We start from the raw sequence: 26,823 nt of genomic DNA on the forward strand, positions 1-26,823 counted from the left end.
GTTGTAAAATAGTATCTTGGGGCTAAGAATCTCTTTACTGCATTTACCCTAGGCTTAACTGAAAATGGAGAGACTTGTCCAACACTTCTAGACTCACAGGTAGGTAAGGGAGAAAGAATGGTACCTTTTTCCCTTCTACCTGAGCTTTTGCCACACGGAAGGGAGTGCTGAGTGCTAAGGGAGACTAGAACAACATAGGTGGAGGTGTAAGTCTTCTGTGCTGACTCTCAGATACATTACTCTCTTTGTTCCTGCTTTTATAGGTGAGCTCAACAGCACAGAGGGCCTAGTAGGTGCTAAACCTGCAGTAAGGCTGCAGCGCTGGGGCCACATGTGCCTGAGACTGGCTGAGGAGCATGCTCCCCCAAGACCCCACCCGTGACTGGTTTGGAGTTGTAATCTGACAGACGAGGCATCTTTGCTGCATTTCCCAAGCCAACTCCCCAAAAGAAAGTAGATACTGGGTGCCCGTGCCATAGTCTGCCTTCATTTCCTGCACTGATTTATAATCCAAGGGGAAAGCCAAGATTAATGGGAACCATCATGCTAAACTATAAGGACAGTATGCTCCAACAGAGTCTTTGTGAATATACTGTACACTGGAAAAAATATCTAAAAGGCTTCACAATGAAATATTATATTGGCATCTCAAGTAGTGAGATTTACAGCCTATATGAAATTTGCAATCCTGTTACTATATAATTATTAAAAATACTCTATAATCAAATAGCAATACATTCCCTTCTAAATTTATTCCCCATTATGACACAAATTTTGTACCTTCCCTGCTGGGACAGAAGCTGTGAGCAAAGACCCTAGTGTTTGTACATAACTAATATGTACCAAGCATTTCACAAGTAGGTGAGAATCCATTGCTCCTTCAGCTCTCCTGTCAGGGATATGAGTTAAGATGTTTACACACATGTGTCAGGTACTGGATTTGGTGGTGAAAATTGAGCAGATGGCCCAGTTCACATGTAGGCCCAGCACAAAATCCAACCCTCATTCCCAATATAGCCTCTCCCAAATCCATGTCTTTCCGCTCAGATACACACAGAGAACTTAAGACAGCAATGGAGTTGAAGGGAAAAACTACACGTACACAAAGGTAGAGGTATTGCCAAGTTATAGTCCAAGACACTCATCCTAAAGGATGTCCCAGTTAGAATGAACATATTCCCATTTTCCTACAGTTCTGCCAAACTCAACTGTCAGAAAACTACAGGCAACGCAACAAAGTTAGTTAGAGAAGTTTGTGGATAAAGGCTTCCTCAGAAAAGAGCTGAGAGTGACAAGAGCAGACTTCACAGTTGGGGAGAGGGAGATGTGTGTAAATACAAACACTGTCTCTTTTGGAGCAATGTGTCTGAGGATGCTGAGAAAGGGACACCAGTGGCTGCCTCTCGTCACATCAGCCCTGCACGTGTGGCTGAGCCTAGGGAGAGGACAATAATTGATTTTCACAATGATGATCCTGAGCCATCAGGAGAAGGTTACATTTTACATTCACATTTCTCTGTTTAGAGAGGCAAGGAAGCGTGTAATCCATTTGAGAAAGATTTTCATTTCAAATAGTTAAAAATTCTTTGAAAAGATTTTCGGTGCTTAAAGGGCTAAGTGACAGTTATCTGGAAAATTCACTTATGTGGAACAACATCTTCCCTGAAGATCTAGATCAGTGAGGCAGCACATTGTTTAGTTAGGCTTCTCTCCCATGCCCTGTGTTGACGTTTCATTGTCTGTATCTCTCCAGCTTTCCTCAATTTCTAAGCTCCAAGCCCTGAATTCTAAGCTCCTTGCGACTGGAGACTGTGATACCCTTTCGTGGATACTCAGTACATCTGTGGCCTTTTCTCTACCACCAAACACATGGTAAATTATCTTCCACAAACATGACAGACTCCTTTGTTGCACACTTCCTGATATGTTCCACTTGGTGGAATTTGGTAAGCACTCCTAGAATTTTGATTTCTTTCTTTCTTCTTCCCTTCCTTTCTCTCTCCTTTCATTCCTCCCTCCCTTTCTCTTTGTCTCTTTCTTTCACATGTTAACAACTAAAAATCAACCATTTTCTCTAAAAAATCACTTTAGGGGAAAATAAATAAAAAGGATTGGCTTATTTTTTCTAAAATAAAAGTTCATTATTAAAAGAATAATTTTCATTAATTCCTCTGCTCTTCAGGTATTGCAAGTACCATCAGCACCTCCTCCCTGGCTGTCTTGCTGGCCTCCTCTACTATTTCTGTCATCTGCATTCTTTTCCCCACAGACCACTCAGCATGTTGGATGAATGTGCTGAGATCCTTGTTTCATTCTCCTATTCTTTTCCCTTCCCAGAAATGCCGTCTCACACCACCACCCTTTCTATGAGCTGTTCACAGGCTCTCTCTCCTCATGTGCCATTTCTCTTAAGACACTCTGCATTTCCACAACTGTTGCAGCACATTTTCTTTCTGAAGGTAACAGAAACCCTGAGAAGCTATGGAATGAACTAGAATCATCTAGATATCAAAGCCAAGGCTTAGACACACCCAGGCCTTTCCTGGTCACACTTTTCTACATGAAATATTGAGCAACCACAACTACAGCTCCCTTCTTGGCAAACATTCCTCCTCTTGATGTATTGGGTTTCATCTGTCTACTGTTCCCACCCTTGGCCTTACCAGGAGTGTTTAGCAGGCGTGATCTCTTGCAGTGGTAGGCCACCTCCTGCTCACAGTGCTCTGAGCCATCGATCAGGGCCTCCAGCTGCTCCAAGCTGCTGCCATAGTCCAAGGTCATGGTGTAGGGCTTCTGGGGATTGGCGCCATGCACTCGGGTCAGCTCTGTGTTGTTGTGCTGCACTGACATCCAGATCTTGTCCTCTGCCAAGACAGCATCCACAAACAAGAGATGTTAGAAGGAAAGTCAAAAGAAGAGTAGGCCAGTAGTAGGATGGGTCACTCATGTGCTATAGTTACTCACCATCTGTGTGCCCTACGTACACAAAGGGTGTTCCTTGTAGAGTTCTGTTCTGTTAGTATGGGGGCCAATAATCTTCACAAATATACTGATGGAGTCTTTATTCCATAGAGTTTAAATTAAATGTTCAACTATCTTCTTTAAAACTGACCATAGAGTCTTACCTCCACATGGGTGTGGGATTGGTTCAAGGACGTCCTTGGGATATCAAATCTCCAAGTGCTCAATTCCCTTATATAAGATGGCATAGCATTTGCATATAACCTATGGCTATCCTTCTTTATAATTTAAATCATCTCCAGATTATGTATAATACCTAACACAACATAAAGACTGTGCAAATAGCTGTTTAGGGAATAATGACATAAATCTGTACATACCTAGCACAGACACAAAAAAATTTTTCCAAATACTTTGTTCTGAGATGGATTGAATCCTCAGACAGGGACCTCAAAGACACAGAGAACTGGCTATATTTAAACTGGTAGGTAGCCAATATTGCCATGGCAAAAATGAGAAAAATGTGAATGAGAAATACATAGCTGGCCCAAGACTGCATAAAAAGTGTCTAAGCAAGGATCTGAATTAAGGGCTTCTGACATCAAAACCCACAATTCTAGCTACTACATCCACCTTTTCACAGGAGAAACACTAGCTTAAATAACTTTTTCAAAGAGCCATAAGTATCATTTTCAAAATAAGCTCTATATATAGTGATGTAAAGTATAATGTCAGCAACAAAGTCAAAATTATGGGTTCTATACTGTATGTGAAATGCACTTAACTGTAATTGTTCACTATTTATTCTTCATTCCATATACTTGCCAAAATATTCAGAAAGTTTTATGGTAAAAGAATAAACAGAGATAAGGACTACATCAGAGTGAAAGGACAAGACAAGACAAAATTGAAAGCATGGAAAGAAGACAGGAATTTGGGTTTTGGAGGTTGAGAAAGCTATATTAGGAACCTATTTCTGACAACAATGAGCTTGGACAAGGTATAACTCTTCTAAAGCTAAATGTTATCATCAGCCACAACAGCAAGAATGACAACAAAAGCATGTCAGGTTTACCAGCAGCCTGGGCTACAGAGCTGATAATATGAAACAGCAACCAAAAATATAAAATTATGAAGAACTATCTAGACTGCATTAGCCACTCTGTTACAATAACCTGGGCCAAAACATTTAGTTCAATTGGACGTGCAATTTAATTCTGAACTTCCTCACAAATAAAGTAAAGGAGGAAATAGGAAGACTTGAAAAGCTTTTGCCATCTGAGACTCTTGCCCACATAATTGCTTCATTACTCTTCATAGATTCTCAGAGCTGAAAAGAAACCTAGTACAGAAATCATGTGGTTTCTCCCCGCTTCCTCCCTTTTAGCTTTACAAATGGGAAACTAAGGTCCATATGGTAAAGAAAACTTAAGGCCTAGCTTTCAGACAGTGGTGATGAGCAAACATGCTGGAATGAATCACTATTACCTAACACTACTAAGAAGGAAAGTTGGGGCTGTTGGTGTGATTTAGCTAAAAAAAGAAATGAAAGTGACTTTTCCTGGGTGCTTGGTGGCAGTTATTCTGCCATCAGTAAGTCGCTTTGCACAAGTCACTTCATCTTTCCATAGTTCAATTCCAATCGATTGGGAAAAGAAAGAAGGGAGGCCTTGGTTTTAAGTATCCCCAAAGGATTTTCTAACCCTAAAAAGGAAATAAGCCTTGCATCACTCAATTGAATTACATGCAAATAACCTGACACACCCTACACACATCCTAAAACCAGTACATCAATAACCCCCATCCTCAGTGTTTCTCTGGAGCACGATTACATGTTTAAATCCCCCAAAATGAATGCCACTAGATTTTCCCTTTTACAATAAAAGTAACATATAACATTACTAAATAATCAACCTGAAACTTTAAAAATATGCATACCAGTATAGACAAACATGGATAAAGCAGCCAAAGTTATCATTCAGTAATGAAATGAATGATGCATATGGGCACTTTGAGACGGCCAAGATGCTCATGGGAAGGAAAAGAAAACCATGTCCGATCTACAGTAACAGAAGCCATGAACTTCAAACATAGTCTGAAGAACAAAAGAGATGACTGAGCGAGCCCTAGCTGGCTTTCATTTCAGAGGTGTCCTGGAAGATAGCAGGTAAAGACTGACAGCAAGGAGCTAGTTAGGTGTTATTTTTCTTGCTGCCTATCTGCCTGCCTCTCTGTCTGTCTGTCTGTCTATCTATCTATCTATCTATCTATCTATCTACCTATCTACCTATCCACCTATCCATCCATCTACCTTCCTGAATTAAGCTTCTCTCTATGCTCCTTGTGTCCAATCCAATTACAAAAGTGGCCCACACAACACCAATAACTCTTTTGGATTTATATTGTCTTTACATTGTCACACCTATATATCTATTTATTTGATTGCTCGTACATTCACTCATTGATTTTCTCATTCATTTACTCATTGATTCATTGTACCCAACCATGTCAATCCAGAGTGGAAAAGAAAAGGAAGGCATATGGGAGAGTCAGGGTTTCAGCTTTCGTTCACTGCTACAACCCTCAGTTCCATCTTTTGTTCCCTGAGGGTGAGTTGACATTTTAAGATTTCAACTTAACAGTTGACACTTTTTGGTAATGTATGATATGCAGAAGATACAAAAGAACAGTTAAGAGCCACAAAGTGCTCCCCACAGTTCACTTACCACACACCCCGGGCCCCACTCAAGCACAGGGGGCCGGGAGAGGGTGGGATGTGTGCAGCAGGAAGCCTCCCAGCTGGCTTTCCTTTGAAAGCTGGCTTGAGTCCTCTGATTATTTTTCTCCAGGGAGAAAGATGACAATTGAAAATGAAAGGACAACTGGATCTTATAGTTTTCTGGCTTTCTACCTTTTTTTTTCTCAGCTCCTTTGTAGCTGTGTGCATTAGCTAGGAAGTTAGATAAATATTAGAACGCTAGCAGTTGTTGTCACCAGGGGCAAATTCACTCCATTGATTGACACTCTCGATGTTGTGTTTGGGATGGGGAAGAGTGGCTTCAACAGGACAAGGACTAGGTGAAGGTCAGGTCTGAGAGATTTGCACACAAGCAAAGTCATTCTGAATGGTCCTGTAGGCCCTCCACACGCACCAGTATATGGACTCACACATGGCTTTCACTGAAATCAGTTTCATGAAGGCTAAAGACCGTGATGGTTAGTTCCATGGATACAGAAATTAGCGGACACAGCTTGGGCTGTGGAATGATGCCAGCAACACCATCAGGAAACCTGGCTTTAGGAACAAGCCTTCCTTGTTTGTGAACTGTGTGTGCTCTGCCCCATGTTAGCACTGAGACTTTGCACAAGTTATAGAACATTGCTGGAGCTTTTTCAACTAGGAATGGGGTTATTAATACCAATCTTTCCCTCCATAATAGCATCATAATGACTTGGTCCCTGTTACAGGGGCAAAGAAAAGCTTGGCACCAAAACAGGTATGGCTATAGCTACATCTATACCTTTATATGTATCTGATCATCTGTATGTGCATCTATATCCGTATCTATATTTGAACTTTTCTTTAACAGTGAGTAGAAATAGCACCTGGATTTCACGCCTTAGGATGAAGTGGGGTGTTTATTCTTCAAATGAAGTTATCACATATGATGGGTGCAACTCTTTGTTGCATAGCTGCTGCTGTATGTAATAAATTACTATTACCTTATTTAGTTCTTATTTCACTGTGGAATAGCTTCATGTGTGTCTCTATTTATTGGTGTCCTTAGCTTCCCTGAAATTTCTTCAAGAAAATTTGCTTTTTAGGACTCACAGACCCAAAAATCTTCATAAAATTGCTACTTCTACCATTTGTTACCCAGTTTATTGTCTTTCAAAGCTTTTACTGTCTATCACCATTCAGGCTCATGATTAGAAACAGCTTCTTCTCTCTAACTCCAGGTGTATGTGTACGAAGCTACCCAAGATCATTTCTCTTTATTTATGAGAGAATTGCATTTGGAGATTTTCAACAGATAGGAACCCATTCGTCATTGATTAGAAGGGAGCTAGGGCCACTTCACTAAGCATTTTATTTTCCTTAGAATAACAGTGATTATGTATTCAAACTATTTATCTCTTATGTTTTTTTTGTTATGGTTTGTTTTTTTAAGGACAAGGTATTCCAGGCTGACCTTGAACTCAAGAAAATCCTCCTGTCTCAGTTTCTTAATTGCTGGGATTAAAGGAGCGCACCACTATGCCTAGTTTTGGGTGGACACGATGTGGGAGATCTCATGAGCCAGATCCATACCCAGTGTCATGGCACCTATACTTCTAAAAGAGTTGCAGGTTATGGGACATCAAATAACACGTATGATGAACTTCCAAAGCATCATGTAATAGACATAACCATGTAGTGTTATATAAACCAGCGAAGTATTACTCAAATAGCATTGTGACTTTTAACTGTCAAGTCTGTCTTCACTCAGTGATGCAATCTTCCAGGATATGAAAGTTGTATTCATTCTTGTGCACAAGCACATGCGCTATTCGTGTTATGCTAGCCACTAGAGTATACACATGGAAGGAAAACACAGTAATTCTTCCAAAAGCTTGCCCTTGTTTGGCAGAGAAAGTTGTATACACAGTGACAATGTCTCAGACAGTTACACTCTTAGGACTCAGAGAGGTCCCCATAGATCTGCTGGGGAGCATTGGTGGTGGCAGTGGGAGAGGGGTGTCCATGGGGGCTGTGCAGTATTTCCTCAAGAGATAGCCAATCAAGAAGGGACCTTCAGGGGCTGGGGATTTAGCTCAGCGGCAAAAGCGCCTGCCTGGCAAGCACAAGGTCGTGAGTTTGGTTCCCAGTACCGGAGAAAAACCAAAAAAAAAAATAAGGGACCTTCATCCTAAAGCTACCTGAGCCCAGGCTTGCACTGAGCATTTTAGCACTTCCAGAATATCACGCAAAGATTAATTCATCCCAGCCATTTGCTAATATGCCAGGTTCTTGGTTCCAGCATTTCCAAAGCAGCTCTATTATGCGTGTGTTCCATAACAGTCAAAATTTAAAAGAAGTTTTAGATTATAAGATCGCACACACACAAGCAGTAACAACCAAAAATAGCACAAGATAAGAAACAGAAATTACACAAGGAACCCGCAGAGTGGTCATGGCAGGGTATTTTAGAATATTCTCCATCACCATCCCTGGGGTGAAATCTCTCTTCCCAGGAAAAGCTATTGGATACTCACTGGCCTGGGTCTGCAAGTGACTTGCTTGGTTCCTCTGGTGCTCACTCATAAAGCTGTAAACTGTTTACATACCGAGCTACAATTTAATTTTCTTTCATCTTTTTCCTCCCATTATATCTGATTGGTATTATCATTGTGGTAGTTATTATTAATAATGGTAATTACAGATCCTGTATACTGTTCCATCTGTTGCCATGGGGATCACCACACAGAAAGATGAACAAATGAAAGGAAAGTTTGAAAAAAGAGAGCAAGAGAGGGAGAAGAAATAACCCTTATTAATAGGACCTCACTCTGCACACGTATCTGTCTTTGCAAAGCCAGGAAAAAAAGAAAGCTGCACTCTTTCTATCACAATGCTTGCAAGAAAGGGAAGTCTACAGATTGTCAATACCCAGCTTAATTGAACTGAAACCACTGTGGGGAGCTGCTTATATTCCTTTGAACATTGTGCCAATTCACTTATACTCCTATTGCAATAAAACAAGTCTATATTAAGGTCCCCAGGTCACTACTGCTACAGTTATCTATGTTGACAAAGTGAATTTTCTAGGCCAAGAGTAAAGACAGTTCAATTCTCAAAGCGCTGTCTCTACCACTCATTTGCCATCTACTCATGTACGGTCCTGTGATATCTCCTGTCATTTTGCATTGATGGTTATTTAATTTTTCATGTGTTTATACCTTGTCTCCCCAACTCTATCACAGGCAATGACTTCAGAGGCAATATGCACTTGGAAAGGGCTTTGCTTCTGGAGGCAGATGTGTAGGAGGAAAGCACTGGCACTGGCCAGATTGGGCTTCTGATGCTAGACAGATGCCACATGCCCGATCACAGAAGAGCTGTGTCCCCTCCCAAGCCCCAGTCTTCCTGTCCCTAATCTGGACATAATCTGTTGGGCTAAGGTCAGAGCCAATAGTGGCACTAGCTCAGGCTAGGTTCTGCTTCTTCCTAACCCTTGGCAAGGTGCTTGACTCCAAACAAGCAATGCACTGCTCTGAGCCCTTCTGCTGAATGGAGTCAAGACACCTGGCAAGAGGTCATTTCATTATTAGAAATAATTCTAGCAACTTGTCCTAAGGGGTCAGTTCCACCTTCACCCAGTCTTTAAGGGAAGGGAGACAACTGGCCTCAGACAATTTCCAACTACTTTAAAAAGTTTAGAATTCCCACAGGAGCTGTTACTTCTTCCAGCTGTACTAGCCCAGCTGCCTGTGCAAGAATACAGCAGTGCTGTGCTGAAACCACGGCTGCTGGGCTGCTTTTAGAGCCTGGCGTGCTGTTTGGGGCACACATTACCGGTGGGCACTGCGCCTGTATTAGCAGCCCCTGGATACGGACCCATCCATCACCGGCTGTGCTGTGTGACTTCCAGACAATGCTCCTGGCCAAGATTTATCCTCGCACTGCACTCTAGCTTTTTATGTACCTTTTTGGGAGGTTCTTTTTCTTTCTTCCCTCCCCCTTGCTTTAAAATAGGTGACCTGATCAAAGTGACTTGAGAAATCTGCTTTAGGGTCTTAGAGAGTGGTGGATTGGAACAGGCTCTATATATGGGATGTCATACTGGTTTATTGTTCACTGGTTTAAGGAAAAAAATACATAAACATCTGGTGTGTTTGGAGTGCTAAGCGTGGTCCTGTGAAGAGACGGCACTGGGGTGGCCAGGTGGAGCAGCTCTGGGGTCCCAGATCCCAGGGAGTGTACAGCTGGTTCTGGGAAAAGCCGAGGTGTGTGGCTTTCTTTCAGAGGTGAACATTAGGCAGTGGCACAGGTGGAGCTGCAACAGGGCCAGGGCAGAGTCCACCTGGATGCTTGGGGTGTCAGCCTTTGGGATGGGGAAGGCACCCAAAGCCCTAACCCCAACCCAAGGTCACTTCATGACAAGAGGGCCATGAGGCTGTGCATGGGTTTTCACTGCTGTGGGAAGATTTCATGAGCCTTGATGGGGAGGTCTTTGTGGCAGGAAATATTTTGGAACATTCAGAGGTTAAAAAGAGGAACTCACAGGCCTAACTTTGGTTCCAAAAATGTGTCCCTTGTACCAGCTGAGTGATGGTAGACATTCAGCTCACCCTTTCACAACCTCTCTTTTATCCAAATGCAAATAACCAATGGTCCCTACTGCTGGGCCAGGCTTTCCTACTGAATATAGTAGTGTATTCACAAAGTTAAATAACCAGCAATGGGTATCTGATTGAATAAAGAAGAGTTAACTGACAGTCAAACAGAATCTGGCCACAATAAACAATACCTGTGTCTCAAAGGTGACATACACTGATTTCCATTTTATATTATCAAATAACAAAATGAAGTTGATGTGCCAAAGACTAGGCCATGATTGTGCTAGAATAAAGGACAAAAATGAATACATGTAAGAAAAAGTATTATAAACAGGTATCTAGAAGTGACAGATGAGAATAGGGTAAAGGCAGTAGGAGACAAAGTGTCTCCAGTCACTAGTGTGTGTGTGTGTGTGTGTGTGTGTGTGTGTATTTAATTTTTATAGCATCAAAATATTTTCAGTAGTGAAAAAAAATTAAAACAAAAAAATGAAGAAAAAAGAATGAAGAAAGGGCAAGTCTTAAAATTCAATAGTAAGTGGAATAAAACAAGCCTAATTGTTTAAATTGATAAAATAATCACAAACAATAAAAGTTCAAGTAATGTTTGAATACAGTATTTTCTGACTACATTCCCTTCATGTAGTATGCTCTAAGAACAAAAATAAGGTTCAAGGAAATTTTAATTTTTACTTTGTTATTATCCTGATGTTGCAGGTGTGATTCCAAAACTATTTTGTGTACACTGCAGATTAGAGCAGATGAGTAAGTGTATTGGCGTCATGGGGACACGTCCTTACTTAGAAGAGATACACTGGAAATAGAGCACAGAGAATACTTAGGAAAAATCTAGTGGTACAGTTTACACTGGGGATAATCCTTAAAAACTCACCATTGAAACACACACAGCTCCTAGTATTGTCCACTGAAACAGCCTAGAAACAAGGAGTAAACATAACACCTGGCTCTTGATTTCCAAATAACATTCTCTACCAGAGGAACTAGACTTCTTTAGGAAAATACCTGAGTGTGGATCTAGGGAAAGGAATGTTCAAGGTGACATCGTAGGGCATCTTGTTATGCTATAAAACTAGGAGATACTGAAAAAGATCCAGGAGAATAATTTAAGGAACATGATTAGTGCTCTTTGGAAATTTGAGAATATGAAAAATAATAATGATGGTAATTAGAAAGCCATTTCAAAATAAAATAATTTGCAAATCCATAGTAAAGGAGGCAGAAACAGGGCAAGAAAGTCAAAGCTCTTTTGTAGAGAAGATACAGAGTGAGAGCTAGGAGTGTGGAAGGAAGTAAAGAATTAGAAAAGCAACACTTTACAAATCTTGGTGTAATAACTTATGAGTCATGACCATTCACTGATTGGGTGGAAATGCTAGGGAACAGGATATTCATTGTCCACAGGTAACACTACAGGCAGCTTACTGATGATAAGGTCCTTTCACAATGTAGAGATCTGGCAACCACTTTAACCACGCGTTGAGCATCCCCCACAGTGAACACAGTGACATCATGGGTCCGGTCCTAGGAGCACTGAGGACAGACTACTCGGGAAGCATTCTTACCAGAATGTGCTGACAGGAAATAGTTAGAAAAACTCTGTAACATGGAATACTTAGCAACAACAGCAAAAACTGGTTTCCAACGTGCCAAGAGAACCAACCAGCCAACTAACCAAACTCAACCACAGCCACAACTGCAACCAAAACAAAAAGAGGGGATCAGGGAGGAGGAATTCTGAATTAGAAGAGGTGAGTGGGTCCTGCCAATCAAACCCAAAGTGTGAGCACAACCTGAGTCCCGAACAAAAATAAGAAATAGACACTGCTATAACTGATACTGTAAGGAAAACAGGGACAGAAGATTGCATAGTATTTACTGAATTAATATTTATTTCCTCTTGAATAGTATTAATTTTGTGGTTACACAGAATATATTCATGGAGATACAAGCTAAAGACTTCAGGTTTGAATTATATAGTGTATAATTTACTTTCAAATAATTTTACATGAGAAGGTGGATAAAGGAAATAGAAGGAGGGGAGATGAACATAGAACAAATATGCAAATGTAGCAACTGTTAGCTTTTTGGAGAATTCAAGCGATGGGTGCACGAATTCTCATTTTACTGTTCTTGATTCTCTGTATGCTTGGATACCTTGCAATAAAAACTTCAAAGAAAACAACATAGAGCTTGGCACAACCCTTCATATGTAGTAAAGTCTCAAAACTATTTTGCTGCACTCCCAAAATTCGTGTTCATATGCTTTGTAACAGCACCAGCACACACACACGGCTAAAGAACATTGACCAAATATTCATCCAAAAGAAGAACTGTTATCCAATTCTACTTCTCACATCGTAGTAACTCATCCATTGTGAAGTACAAGAGTTTATTAATTTCTCTGGTTGCTTCCAGTATGTCATGTGCTGTGTATGTGTAAAATATGTTAGTTATTATTTTCCACTCTTTCCTCAGAAACAGCAAGAAACAGAGTATAGATTTCTGGGGTCAGAGTGATATCACATAATGAATATATTGTATGATGTTGACCAATTTTTTCTTACGGTTTGCATCAATTATCTCATTTAAAATTCTCAACAAACTTATACATGTTTTATTACTAAACAGAAGAAGACATTGAGTAATAAAGATGCTGAATAACTCCTAGGAATCCAGTGACTTGACAAAATGAGGAAACTTCAGTGCTGAGATTCAGATTCGGTCTGAATGTGGTTGGGAGGTTTACTGATGACATGAGTTCAACAGAGAGTGGGACCGTAGCTGTCACATAAGAGAAAAGAACGCTTACTTGGCTGAAAGATGGAGGGAAAGTAATGATGTTCTGGATAGCAACCCTAGGTGTAAGGGTCTGCAAGCTGCAAGGTATACTCACAGCAAGCACAGGAAAGCTCACTTGGAATTTGCCCCAGGAACACCAACCAGTTGATGTTCTCTCCTAGCCTTTCTTCACAAACAGATGTAACCAAAACATATTCAAACATTTGCACCCTGAGCATGCAGGCTGACTGGCCCTGTGTGTCTGGACTTTACTATGGTTTAGATATGGTCTGTCCCACAAAATCCCTGTGTCTGGAGGTTTGATTCCATGTTGTGATGGTAATGAGAGGTGGGCAGACCTTTAGAGGCCAGGTGGTGACTTTGAGAGAACCACCTAGGTCTTCAAGAGGAATCAATGCTTGTTTCACACAGGAATGAGTGCTCCCTGTCAGAGGACTAGATTAAGTACCAGGAGATGATGATAATGATGTGGTGAGAGTGCCATCTCCTCAACTCACAATCCTGTTTCTCTGGCCACATGATCTATTGCACACACTCCTAACACATAATCCCATCTGCTAAGTTACACAGTAGACACTAGAAGCTGATCACATGGGGCCTTGTGACCTTGAACTTGCAACATTCAAAACTATGGAATAAATATACTGTTTTGTTTGATAAAGTCCTTAGACTCAGGTATTTTGTCCCAGCAACTTAAAATAGATTAAGACAGTTCTCATAAGGAGAAGAATAACAGGAAACAGGGTCCCATGTGAATGTCTTCTTGGCTTCCCTTCTTCAGAGAAAGAAATCACAAGCTGCCAGTACAACCTGCTTTTTATTCTCGAGAATGTTTAACTGACTTTTATTCATTTCTCCCTGAAACCCAGGGCTTGGAGAATAAGTGAGGAAGAACAAGCAAGCTTTCTGAGAGACACGTTTGACATTCACTTGTTATTTTTTTCCTTCCTAACAGGAAAATGTTGGTTCAACTAAATGATATCACTTTATCAGAATATGTGGGTGAACAAGAAGCCCTCAGACCATGCAAAGTTCGTTGGTCACATGTTCATTGCATTTATGCATTAATGATTCCACTGAGATCAGCAATGAGATTTTTCCTCTCTGCTTGCAATTGCCTCATACAAAAATACCTTCCAAAGTTAAATACAAGTCGGATCACACTCAAGAACCCCTTTGTGATCAATCCTATCTCTTTATTCTTTTAGCATCCTAGGTACTCCTACAATGGTAGTACTGAGCAATTAGTAATTTCTATCTCAACAGTTCTTAGAAAATGCCACGTATAGTCAGTGAATCAACTTATTTAATTTCATTTTATCTCATCATCAAGCCACTGTTATGGTTTGTGTCTAGATGTTCCCCCCAGAGCTTCATGCGCTTTTAGATGGGGCTTTTTCAGAGGTGGCAGAATCTAGAGTTTGTGATTGATTCATGGCCCAATGCTACAGTTAAGAGTATGAGTGCTACTCTTATCCTAGGGCAGATAGTATCTGTCCTTCACTAGAAGGGACAGAAAGAGGTTTGTCCCTCACTTTGTCTCTCCTCTTTTGTTGTTTTTTGCTATCTTCTGCTGCCATAAATGGTGGCTCTTCTGCCATGTGCCACTTTGTCTTGGAGACAGCTGAGTATGGACTGAAACCTCTACAAACTACGAGCTACGTAAACCTTTTCCTCCTTAACTTTGGATGTTGAATATTTTGTCCCAGCAACAAGAGAAAAGTAACTCAGACAACGACTAAGGTAGACTAACTCCTATAATACAGATGAGGAAATTGAGCCTCAGAGAAGGTAAGTAACATGGCCAGTACTCTAAAGCTATCAGACACACACAGGACAGGTGTGTGCATTGAAACAATGGCCTGGATGAAACTGAGTTAAGTGCTGGATGACTCTATTTTATGGCTATAGTATAAAGCCCTTGGGCACTGGAGCCAGCAATTTGCAGTGCACAGAGCAGCACTTCAGTAAGTCTTCAGAGGGTGGCTTGCCTCTTGAACCCATGGCTGCAAAAGAAGCTAGCCAGGTATCTCCCATAAAATACGCTGTGAGAAGTCAATTAGGAGGGAGTCAGAATAAGCCCAATGTTCAGAGTACAAAGAGCATCTCCTTTATTCACTGGACAGGACCATTTTAAACCTAGGAAGATGAAGAGCTAGAAATATAGACAGGCCAATGTGCATGTCTAGCATTCATGAGGCCATGGGTTTGATGGCCAGCACCAGACACCCAAAAGTGGGGCAACAGCTAGGAAAGGGACTTATTAACTGCTGACCATTGTGCCAATCACCTTATGTAGATATATCCCAAGGACACTTTCTTCACATGCTTTTTAATATGCCGTTTGTCACTAGTGCCTTAAATCAATTAACTAAATACTACAGAAATAGTCCTAGAAAAATGTATTTTAAACATTCCTCTCAGATCATTCTTCAGAGAACTAAACTTTGAGCAATTCTGCTGTATATACTTTGCATCTTATACTCAAAAAAGCCTTTACATGTGTGCCTGATTATGCTTATGAGGAAAACAATGAACAGGAAAGGAAGGAGGTGTCAGAGTCCCCACCCTTGAGGGTCGCTTCCTGGAAGAACTTTCCTCCATGACACTGACTAGTGGCAGGCAGGGGTGACCAAAGGAAGGGGCTATAGAGATCACAGGTGAATTCTGTTTAGGCACAGGGTCATAACTTGCCCCAGAGAATCCATATTAACTGTCTTGAGGAAACTCAGTCTAGGAGGCACAGCCTCTTAACATGAATCATAGTTTCAACTCTGGTCAAGTTGTTTAGTCTCTTGAGATTTCTGTGCCTTCTTCTGTAAAATGGAGATGATAACACCTTCTCAATACTGTTATTATGAAAACCAAATGTCATAAACATGCATGCCTAGTATGATGCCTCAGGCAAGTAGCTGATCAATATATGTTAGCTACTTTTACTAAAATATCTGCCTAGGGGCAGCTCTGCAAGGATGCCTTGTCTGAGTACTGCCATCAATCCCCCAGTATACTATCCTTCAACGGCTGCCTCTTTCATACTGTTTCTGAATCATACTTTGTTCTTTCCTGTTTCTCATACAATGTATACAATATCTGTTTACAGCATCTGCCTCCTCTGAACTGAGAGTTCTTCTAGGACAAGAATAGATTCATTCATTTTACAAACGTAGTGCCCACCTAGTCAATATTCAAAGTGTATTTGTATGACCTAATTTCTATCTGACCAACTAAACAATTGACCATATAAATGATGCATAAGCAACTGGACACCTAAAAAATAAACAAAGAAGAAATGAATAAGAGAATTACCAAATGGATAAATAAATGAGGTATTAGTAAAGAATTTAAGAAATTAGTGAGTGCTTTAGTAAAGGGCTGGTGAAGGAAGGAAAATCACATTGCAACTACCTGACCCTCCTGCTGTCATCTGTGTGGGTTGGAGTCAACTGGCCTTGTGCAACTGGTGTGTGAAAAGAATCCCTTTCAGTGCTTGTTAAAATTCTTGGCAATTCAAAGGTGATGATGCTTTAATTCTAAGTTAATACTGCAGCTTTATGACTTAGTAGTTTTATTTAATGGCCCAATTTAGCAGGAGATGATGCTATCTGCCACTAGCCCAGAGAGACCACTTTAGAGCTCAAGACTTTAGTACTTGCCGAGCCTCTTCTGAGCTCCACCTAAGGAATCAGCCTTCTGGAAGCCTCTTCTGTCCCCACATTTCAGTGGACAGCAGAATATCAGAGGGAGAGAGGGAGACACTTGGAAAAGCTTCCTTCCTCTAAACTTTTGAACTAGTATTTTCAGCTGAACAGCGTATTTTGAAAGCACTTCATTTACAGAAAGCAAATTGTCCTTCTGAAATATAAGCAACAATACAAGTATTATTCCAAGTGATTAAACTGCTAGTGAGCCTCAGCCATCTGCATCACCCATAAGTGCATCTCTATCAGAAAATGATGCTCCTGTTGTGAGAGTACTCAGCTTTTGAACTCCTCCCAAGATGAGCTAAGCCTGCTTTCCAAAACGATACTGGACGTCTGAGAGAAGGGGAAAGTTGCAAGGGAGAAACACCTGAGTTTCCTTTACCATCTGTTCTATGAGAGTCACTCGCCAGCATTGTTCACTTGTTAACTTGTTTAACTGATCACATGTGAACCATGAAGAACTGTCACTATCCCTTCCCATTTATAGAGAAAGAACCCCAGTGTACATAGTGAGGGTCTTGCTTGGGGTCCCACCAAAGATAATTATAATAGACAACAATATCATAGTTCATAGAATGTAGTAAGTATAGGCACTGTTTTAAATAGTTTAATAAATGTATATTAATTCACATATCTTCACCACCATGCCCTTTAAAACTGGTAAGTCATAAAAGAGGGCTTGACATTTACACAAGTAGACAGAAATGGGTGAGGAGACATTGCCAGATCTGTGTTTGCAGAATGTCACTCTGGCTTTGTATAAGTTATAAATCAGGGAGGGGAAAGTTAAAGACATGGGCATATTTTATTATAAGCATATGATTATAAACTTTGCAAACTTCAGAGAAAATATCTCAACCATTTCTTTGTTCTCACAGCTAGTACCTCGCTGGAGCGGAGAATGGATTCACAGGGATACAAAGCAGTGGAAGAAGGGCTGCCTCCCATGACTTCTTCCTCTTTATGAAGCACTACATACTGTTCTAGACAGCTATAATTGTTTCCTGTTTCTACAACTTACTAGCCTGGTTAATGGATTTGTAAAATGAAAATTGTTCCAGTCACTCCAGAGTGATGTATGTTGCACTCGCTCAGCACCCAATGGATATCAACATAGTTTTATGCAGTCTACAGTCAAGGGACTTTCAGCATCATTACTGCACTGATCACTATGGTAAAAAGAAACAAACTTGTAAATTTGAGCCTACCTTGTTCTTATATAAGCCCTTGACCAGGGCAATGGAAGCTAATGCTTTCTTGTGTGTGTGTGTGTATGTGTATATGTGTGTGTTTTGGAAATTGGAATGTTTTGGAATACAAATCACCAGGAAGTTGCCTGCACACAACTTCACTATAAATGTACAAGACACAAAAAATATCCCTATTTACTTTGCTATGTAGTACAGCATTTGAAGATTGACAATGTGCTAAGAAGTCTGGGGGGAAATAAACACTTCCTAATTGAGTGGTCCCTTCCTATGATCTGGGTGATACTTGTTTCCCCTAACCATCAGACTTGTGCTGAGGTCAAATGTTAATATTAAGGCCATTGTTCTATCTTTGGGAAACAGGTTAACAGTTTAGGCTTAAGCACACGGACACGTTTCTTTCTTTCCATCAATAGCTGGGATAATAATCTATTTCCTGCAATAGCACTGCACAATTACGTTAGGAATATTGGAGAGACCTCAATTGCAGCTTCTCTACCTACTCCATTATGCATGCTTTGATGAGTTTTAATGAAAACAGAGGCTGCTGCCAAAGCAGTGAAAAACTGAAGCATCATAATGACCAGGGTGATAAGATACAGACACTTGTAAGGTGGTTTGAAAATGGATTAGGAGCTGTTTAAAATGGAAAACAAGTTTTACTTTAGAGATTTTCCTAAAAGCTCCTTTCAAATTCCTTTTAATGCCTGATGATTGCCCTCCAGGTTCACACACGTGAAATTGGCATTATATCTATCAGGATAAGAAATAAATGTGTTTTTTAGTCGTTCTAGACAGATAATTTTGCATATAAATATGCAATGTTGCCAAACAGGAGAAACACTGTGCCACTGAGAAATAAATATCATTTGACATGTAGACAATGTGTCCTGTTAACATTTAAAAGGACACAATGCAAATAGAGTTGAATGAGTTAAATGTTGAGTTCTAAGGAATATCTTGTCAAACATCCCTATGCTTCCAATTCTAATCTATCTACACGGGAAGCTTCCTTCCAGAAATGCTTCCATAGCCTCAGAAATCTTGCAACACTTACAAAAGTGGTAAGATCTTACTGTTGTGTTTTACAGTGAGGATAACTACACAGATGCCTTCCATACTAGGGCAACTGTGAGAGTGAATGAAGGTCTTAGTAATAATCACACCAGGACATTTTATTACTTGTTTTAGTACTATCAGGAAGGCAACCATCTTTATCATCTTCCCTTTACTGACAGGAAAACCAAGACCCAGAAATGTTTCAATAACTTCTCCAAGACCACGCGGCTAGGATATGTCAGGACTCCAATTTCACCTCCAGTGTGAATTTACATGTGTAATTTACATTTACAGTGTAAAATTACATGCCCCTTCCTTCTTACATTTGGAGAAAAATATTTATTTAGACATGCAGGGAAGCAATGAAAAAGCACAAAAGAAACAAGGAAGAGACACTTTTCATTCCTGAACCTATAGAGGAAGTTGCCAATAGTAGGAATTACTCAAGCCCAGTTAAGATTAAACAAGGAAGCCTGAGTGCAAAGTTGCAGACTGTTCCTAATTTAATGGGACAGGGCCCAAGGCTAGAATCAATTATAAAGAGCAGAAAGGAAAAAAGAAGAGAAAGGGAAAAATGAGCTTTGAATTTGACACTGATTCCATGGAGTTCAATTTATATTGAGTTCATGGTCACGTGTGTAAAAGGAGATCCAGGGATTCACCACACCCTGTATTGATCCATCTTTTCATTATCATCCTAAAACACATGGGGCTCAGTTGCACAGAATTAGAGAGATTTATTTAGCTTGCACATTTGTAGGCTGAAAGTTCAAAGAGTACAGCACCAGCTCTGGTGAATGGTTCTTTGTGCAGGGCACAGACCAGGAGTTTGCAAGAGGGAAAGCCCACAGGAAGATGGTAGGAGTGAGGGAGGCGGGGTGAGACAAGGCTTGCTCTTCGATAAGAACTCTCTTGTGAAAACTAACCAAGGTTCCATGAGCAGCATCCTCATGCCTTTGAAGGACAGTGACCTAAATGAACTAATCACATCTTATGAGGCCATCTCATGTCATCACACTAAAACCACATCTCCGGTTCATGGACACATTACTGTAGTACACCCTGTCTCTTATTTTTTACTAAGAAATACACTGTTTCATGGGAACACAAAAATGAATGTTGATGATTGTCATGCGATGTGATCAGTATCATGGTGGACATCAACAGAAGATGAGTAGAAAGCATCCAGTAGGGGCATCGGTCCCAGCTTCAGAATGTTCATGTGGATTACTAAGTCTTCTTCAGAGAAAAACAACTGACTGGATGGAGTGTGCATGTGTGTGCATGCATGTGTGTGTGTTTCTGTGTATGTGTGACAGAGAAAGAGAAAGACAGCAGAGAATGGAGAAGAGAGGGAAAAAAAGAGAGTGACAGAGAGGAAGGGGAGAGAGAGACAGACAGAGACAGAGAGAGAGATGGAGAGAATTGGATATGGAGGCTCAGTATCTGCAGAATGCTTCAGAGGGCTGCATACAGTAAGAATGGTTTTAGTTCAGGTCCAAAGACATTTGCTGACAGAATTCCTTCTTGTTCAGGAAAAGCCAGTATTTGTTCTATTAAGGCTTTCAACGGATTGTATGAGATCCAACCTTTATGAAGTGCAATGTGTTTTACTCAAATTTACTCTTCTAAATGCTAGTCTCACTTGAGGTACATCCTGAAAGAAAATATCCAGGATAAAGTTTGACTAAATAGTGCATCCTAGCTAGGATAAGATAAGCAGTTACCCACCACACCAAGGAAAGTGATAACTGGGAAAGTCCCGTTCTTCTGTCTCACCAACCCAAGATTCCTACCCCGGAACTTTAGGTGTTCCCTAATTTTACTACTACTGTGCTCTGCCTTTTCTTTGCTCCTGCCTTTGCCTGCATAGTAGTCCCAGTGCTAAGAATGCCTGCATTTCCTGATGGCATCTCACCTGCCCTACAAGTCCCATCTAATGTCTATTTTCACCCTGCCAATCAATTCTTAGCTCCTGGATTCCTTTCTATCTCAAATGTATCTGTTCCTGCTTGCCCAGTTAGACTGAGCAGACAAGGATGATCACAAAAATCTACAACATTGCCTGAAATGATCTGCATCTATTCTAGCTTTTTACCACCAAACAGTGGCGCAGAGCCCAGACATCCCTTTGGCAAGCATTTCTGTGTGTCGCAGTTTCTCCTAGTTGTCTTCTTGGCTCTTGGCTCAAGTTCCAGATCGAGTGATTGCATCAATTCTGGGGTTTAATTAGTTCTCTATATCTTTTTCACTGTGTGCTTTTTACATTTATCTTAACCTTAGCCCCATTTTACATGGAAAGGGAAGTCCTGTCTGATTTGGGTTGAAAATTCTTCATAAGACTTTCCTTCATTTATTTGTGTTGTTTATGAACTACACTTAGCTCATACCCTCAGCATTATCTTTGAACTTTGACAAGTACTAATAACTTTTCCTGACTTCTATAGATAGTCCTTCAAACATGTTGATAAGAATTTGCTCCATTCAGTTCATTTTCCACTCATTTCTACTTTGTGAGCAAGAAGGCTGAATAAAAGTATTCCACTGATAAGTGCCCTGACCTTCTGGATTCCAGTTGGATCTCACCAAGAGGAACACAGGAAGGAGACTGGGAAGAGTAGAGGGAGATGGAGAGCAAAGTGACCATTCTTGCTGAGCTGGCTGTTTCTTGCATCTCTCCGAAGGACCAGTTTCTCCATGTTTGTTTGCTTTCCACCCGGATATCTCTTCCTCCCATCTCTCCAGGCTTGGTGGTGGGAAAGCCTCTTAGTTGTCAGCTCCAGTGTAAGCTCCTTCCTCATAATTTCCTTTTCTGTGCTCACATTTTTAAAACCAGTCCCTGATAGCTACCTATTGAGCAAATCCCCTGTCCTCAAAGTAGAGACATTGTGTCCATGCATAACGTGAGCATCATGTTGCTAGTTCTCAGCATATGGTCCAAATTCTATTAGTAGAATGGCATGCTCAGGAAGCATTAATGATAAGACGATTCCTCCTTTTCCAGCCTGCTGGATCTTAGATTAACGTATCCCGGCTAGGACTCACTGGTTCCCATCCTAACCTTCAGCAAACTTAGCTTTCCCTTGCACTCTTAGCTTCTTCACTCTATAGTGCAGGCCTGGCATTCCGCACACATGTGAAACTATAGGATCTGCCTTCATCTCTGCCATTCCTGGAAACACCTTTCATTGCTTCTCTTGACCAGTTATGTCCCACATCCATGCTTTGGAGGTGTAACCTACCTGTGTGTGGGATTAAACTCAGGGCCTTCACACTGAGCTACATTCCAGCCCTTTTTTTATTTCAAATTCTAAGATTAGGAGTCACTAAATTGCCCAGGCAGGGCTAGAATTTATGGTCTACCTGCCTCAGCCCAGAAGTGTGCTGAGAATAGAGGCATTAATTAGGGGCCCTGCTATGGTTGGATTAGGCTAGATTAGGGCCCCTCCTGTGGTTTCCCAGCACACTATATCCTGTCACCATTCTTCTATTACTCTTCATTTGTTGCTGTGTCTTCCCCATGATTAGTCTGAAGGATATTTAAATGATGTGATGAATTAAGCTTTGCCCACCAAATTAGTATATTAAATGTAGGTAATTATAAATGTGACATGCTTGTAGATAGAGTCTTTGCAGATATAATCAAGTTAAGACAAGGTCATACTTTAATAGGGCAGACTTAACCCAAAGTGATGGGTATACATAGAGGAAGAAAAGAAGCACGCCCACAGGCACATAAAGGGAGAAATCGTACGACACTCTCTCAGGAGGTGGCCTAGATATCTCCCAGAGAGAAGACTGACTGCCAATGCTGCAATCCAAGAGGTGCCAGGAATGGGGCATGCCAGAGTAAGGAACAAGTAAGATGTGATCCACCCTTGAAGATTTCATAGGTAGCATGGCCCTGCTGACACCTCAGTTTTGAATTTCTACTTTCTAAAGCTATGAGACACCATATCTCTCTTTTTTAAGCCACCAGTGTATGGCTCTCTCATAAATGCCCTAGAAAACTAATGCAGATGTACTTTAAATCCACAGCAGCTTGCACAGCACCTCCCAGGTGCAAATTTAAGTTGAGCAAAATTATACTGAGCTGAGCTGCAATGTAAGTTATTCATAAAAGTGGTATGAGTAGGCTCCATATAAGCCAGGCACAGTTGCACATGTGTATGATCCCAGCACTCCTCAAGGCTGAGTCAGGTAGTGCACAAGTTCCAACCCGATCTGGGCAACTTAGTGAGATTGTATCACAAAATTCAAAATCAAAAGGGCTGGTAATGTAACTCAGTGTGGTGGCCCTGAGTTTAAACCCCAGTACCACAAACAAACAAATATAGTATTGGATGGGATATGTATATTCCTGCAGAAATTTACTCTTTATCCTCTGTACCCACCACTTCATTCATTTCTGTGTCCCCAAACTGGGCTCCCTTGTTTCCCACCTACAACCACTAGTTGCTGTCTTCTCCATCTGTACATCTTCAGCTCATGACATCGATTTGCAAGTATCTACAGACTTCTATAGAAAAAATTTCACAGGTATTTTCCAAGAATTCACATGGTAAGAGCTGTGAGACTATCTGCCCTTGGATCCCTAGTGTAGAGGCACAGAACTTGCCCCAGGCTCTTAGCTGACTGCAGAAGGTGCAGAGAATCCAGGTATCCTGCCTCCCAGCACTATCTGCAGTCTTTGTGTTATTGAAACTGAAAGAAAAGACAAATAAACCCTGCTGATTTCATGTGCTACATTTGCTTATATTTGGCTTTAAAAATCTTCAATTTTGGAGGTCACATAGCTAAACAATATATTAACTCCCATTACATTTGCTATAGGTCACACATCAACTGTACAGCCCAAGATGTAATGGTTGTATAAGTTATTTTTCAGAATCTAGAGGCTGTTCTTGTCTAGCTCAAACTGGCTGAAGCTACTGACCTTCCCTTGAGTCTGTATAAGTATCTGATGGGTGGCACTGGAGGGCCAAACTCCATCATCAGATCATGCTAATGCAGTCATTTTTCTGACTATGGCTCAGATGAAGACCCTTGAAGTTGTCTATCATGCACAGACTATAGATTACTACACTATTCCTTGGATCTAAGCACCTTCCTATGCCTCGGACTGCCCCATTTCTTTATCCCATAAATACCCCTATTCTCTATCCTGGAGGAGGTGGATTTGAGAGGTACTCTCCTGAACCTACACTTGGCTGCTTCATCAATAAACTCTTTCCTTCACCAAAACTCATCTTTTCAGTGACTGGGAAAGTATATGGTGGGTGAAAAAGGCCTGCATCACTGACATTATTAGCCCGGCTGCCGCAGAGAAGTGCTAAGAACAGCAAGTTTGCATTTCAGAAACCAGAGGTGAGAGCATAAACACCTCCCTTCTTCCATTTCTTCTCCTCCTGCTTCATCACTGTCTTCGTCTCTCATGCTCTTTCCTCGAGCAGTTTATTGTACTTGTCATAGCGTCACAAGGCCCTCATGCTTAATAATATTGACAATTTAAAATGTCCTAATAGTAATATGATACTGGATTAGATTATTTGTGTATTAGAAAATTACTTGCCAACTAAATATGGTAAATGTTGATTCAGCCTACAAACAACTTTATTTTTATTTCAATGGCTATTTTAGGAAAAGTGAAACAGCAATCAAAAAACAATAACTGAGCCTATATATTTTGCAAGTGCATGTGACCAAAACAATCATAATCAGAAGAGATGTCCAGTTGTGCACATGAAGAATATCAACTCAGTGTACAACTTAGAGACTCTGGTGACATTCTTCAGATTGACACCATCAAAATCATGAACTTTAATTATAGATATATCTTCACCATTAGCCACTGTCAGACAAACAGTTAAATAGGAACCCCGAGATAAGCCTGTAATAAGGAGTAGCAAAGGCTACCGTGAAAACGAGACTTGTGAATCAATCCGATCTTCTACACGCATGTTTATACATTGCTTAGGAGAGTTGAAAAATTTTAAACTATTTTAATGTATGTATTTAAACTTTAATATATATTTTAATGTAAATAAGAAAAGACCACTCTTGGGCACTAAAATTTAAATACAATGTATGGGCATATTTATATATGTAAGACATACATTCATAGAATAATGTGCCTCTAATATTTTTTGCATTTTTCTTTTTCTTTAAATTTACTACAATTGACATTTATTATTTTGATAACAAAATGAAAACATTGTTTTAAACTAACTATATGCAATGCAAGGTGTCCAATTAATGTTCAGCGATATGAATTATTACTGAATCAGAAATTCTGTTTGCTTCCTGAGTCTTGACTAGTTGTTGCAGAACTTACTACTTTAAACAAGTCAAAAATTATTATATTCTCTTTTCTTATCTCTAAGATGGGGATGGAAAAATATATCTACCTCAGATTTTGTCATGAGAATTAAAATGGATAATGTCTGTAAATTTCCAATTTAGCTCTTAAAGATAGTCAGTGCTGAGGAACTGACGGTCATACCACTGCTCCCATGGTGCTACCTCACACCTGACACTCTCCTGACTCAATTCTTCTGTATCTGCAGTGCACCAAATACAATTTACATCAGAATCACTCAAAAAGTATAGGTAAAATGCATTTACTGACTTAGAATATCTGATCCTAGAAGGTCTACATTTTTAACAAGGATCCATATATTAATGATATTTTGAAAGTAAACAAGATGTACTGAGACACCTAGTCCATGACCATGGAAAGAAAACACAATTTCCATCCATGTTATGATGGTATGGAAAATTAGCTATCATATATCTATTTTGGGAGGGGTGAAATATGAAAGTAGATCCAACTCCAATAACAGGGCTTTTCTGCAGCAAAAGTCTGCCCTTTGTATTTAGATAAGCAAATAACTAAATGTCCTTAATTCTCACATCTGGCAACAGTTTGTTGTGTTTCTGCCTGTAGCATTGCATGGTGATGGCCCTGATTTTACTGCCTCCTGAATGATAATGACTATATCTTATTTCGCTGCATATCCTCGATGTCCATGACAGAGTCTGGGTGCAGAAATAGCTCCATAAATATAATTTCTCTCTTATAAAGAACCCTGGGGCATAGGACTCAATGAGCCTTAAGAAATTCGTACTTTTCTGCATCCTTGTGTGATGCACCTGACATGCCCAAAGACCAGGCTTGGAACAGACAAGCCAAATGTGTAGGTGTCTATCAGTGACACTCAGAGTGGTAGGAGTGCTCACATAGTGAATGTTTAAATAATTATTACATCAAGACTTGGCACTGTAGGATTCTATTTCAGAGTGCATTGGTGATCACATACCATTTCCAACCCCTTATAATAATTGCCTCTTTCTATTTCATAAACTTTAGAAAGTACAAACTACCATGAGATTGTCAGGAAAACAAAAAAGCTCCCTTTTTTGTTAGGCATCTGAGAGATAACTAGCCTGGCTAGCTGCTCAATACACATGACTGTGTTTAACATTCACAACTCCAGATTGGAAATCAACATTCCTATTGCACTGGTGAGCGACTGAAGCGCAGAGTGAATGGGGGACTCCCAGATACACAGTTTTCAGGGTCAGGCATGAGTGGAGCTTCCCTATTACCAAATCAGGGCATCCAACTGATTTTTAAGCTTTTTGTTTGTTTATTTTCCTGTTTTTCTTGTTTTTGAATGTTAAAAGAAAAAAGTGTCCTTGGCAAACTCTGCAATGAACACTTGATAATTAAATCTTGGTTCAATGAAACA

General features: G+C 40.4%; 1 protein-coding gene across 1 annotated transcript in view; it reads right to left on the reverse strand.

The window, feature by feature from the left end:
* Window positions 1-26,823, reverse strand: part of Cntnap5 (contactin associated protein-like 5) — an 809,758-nt gene that overhangs the window by 256,782 nt on the left and 526,153 nt on the right. The window contains exon 13 of the mRNA XM_013521091.1: window positions 2,664-2,864. Within this exon, the coding sequence (XP_013376545.1) occupies window positions 2,664-2,864 (201 nt within the window). The remainder of the gene's footprint in view (window positions 1-2,663; window positions 2,865-26,823) is intronic.

The sequence above is a fragment of the Chinchilla lanigera genome, unplaced genomic scaffold, assembly GCF_000276665.1.
Source record: "Chinchilla lanigera isolate Chin_1 unplaced genomic scaffold, ChiLan1.0 scaffold00058, whole genome shotgun sequence".
Lineage (NCBI taxonomy): Eukaryota > Metazoa > Chordata > Mammalia > Rodentia > Chinchillidae > Chinchilla > Chinchilla lanigera.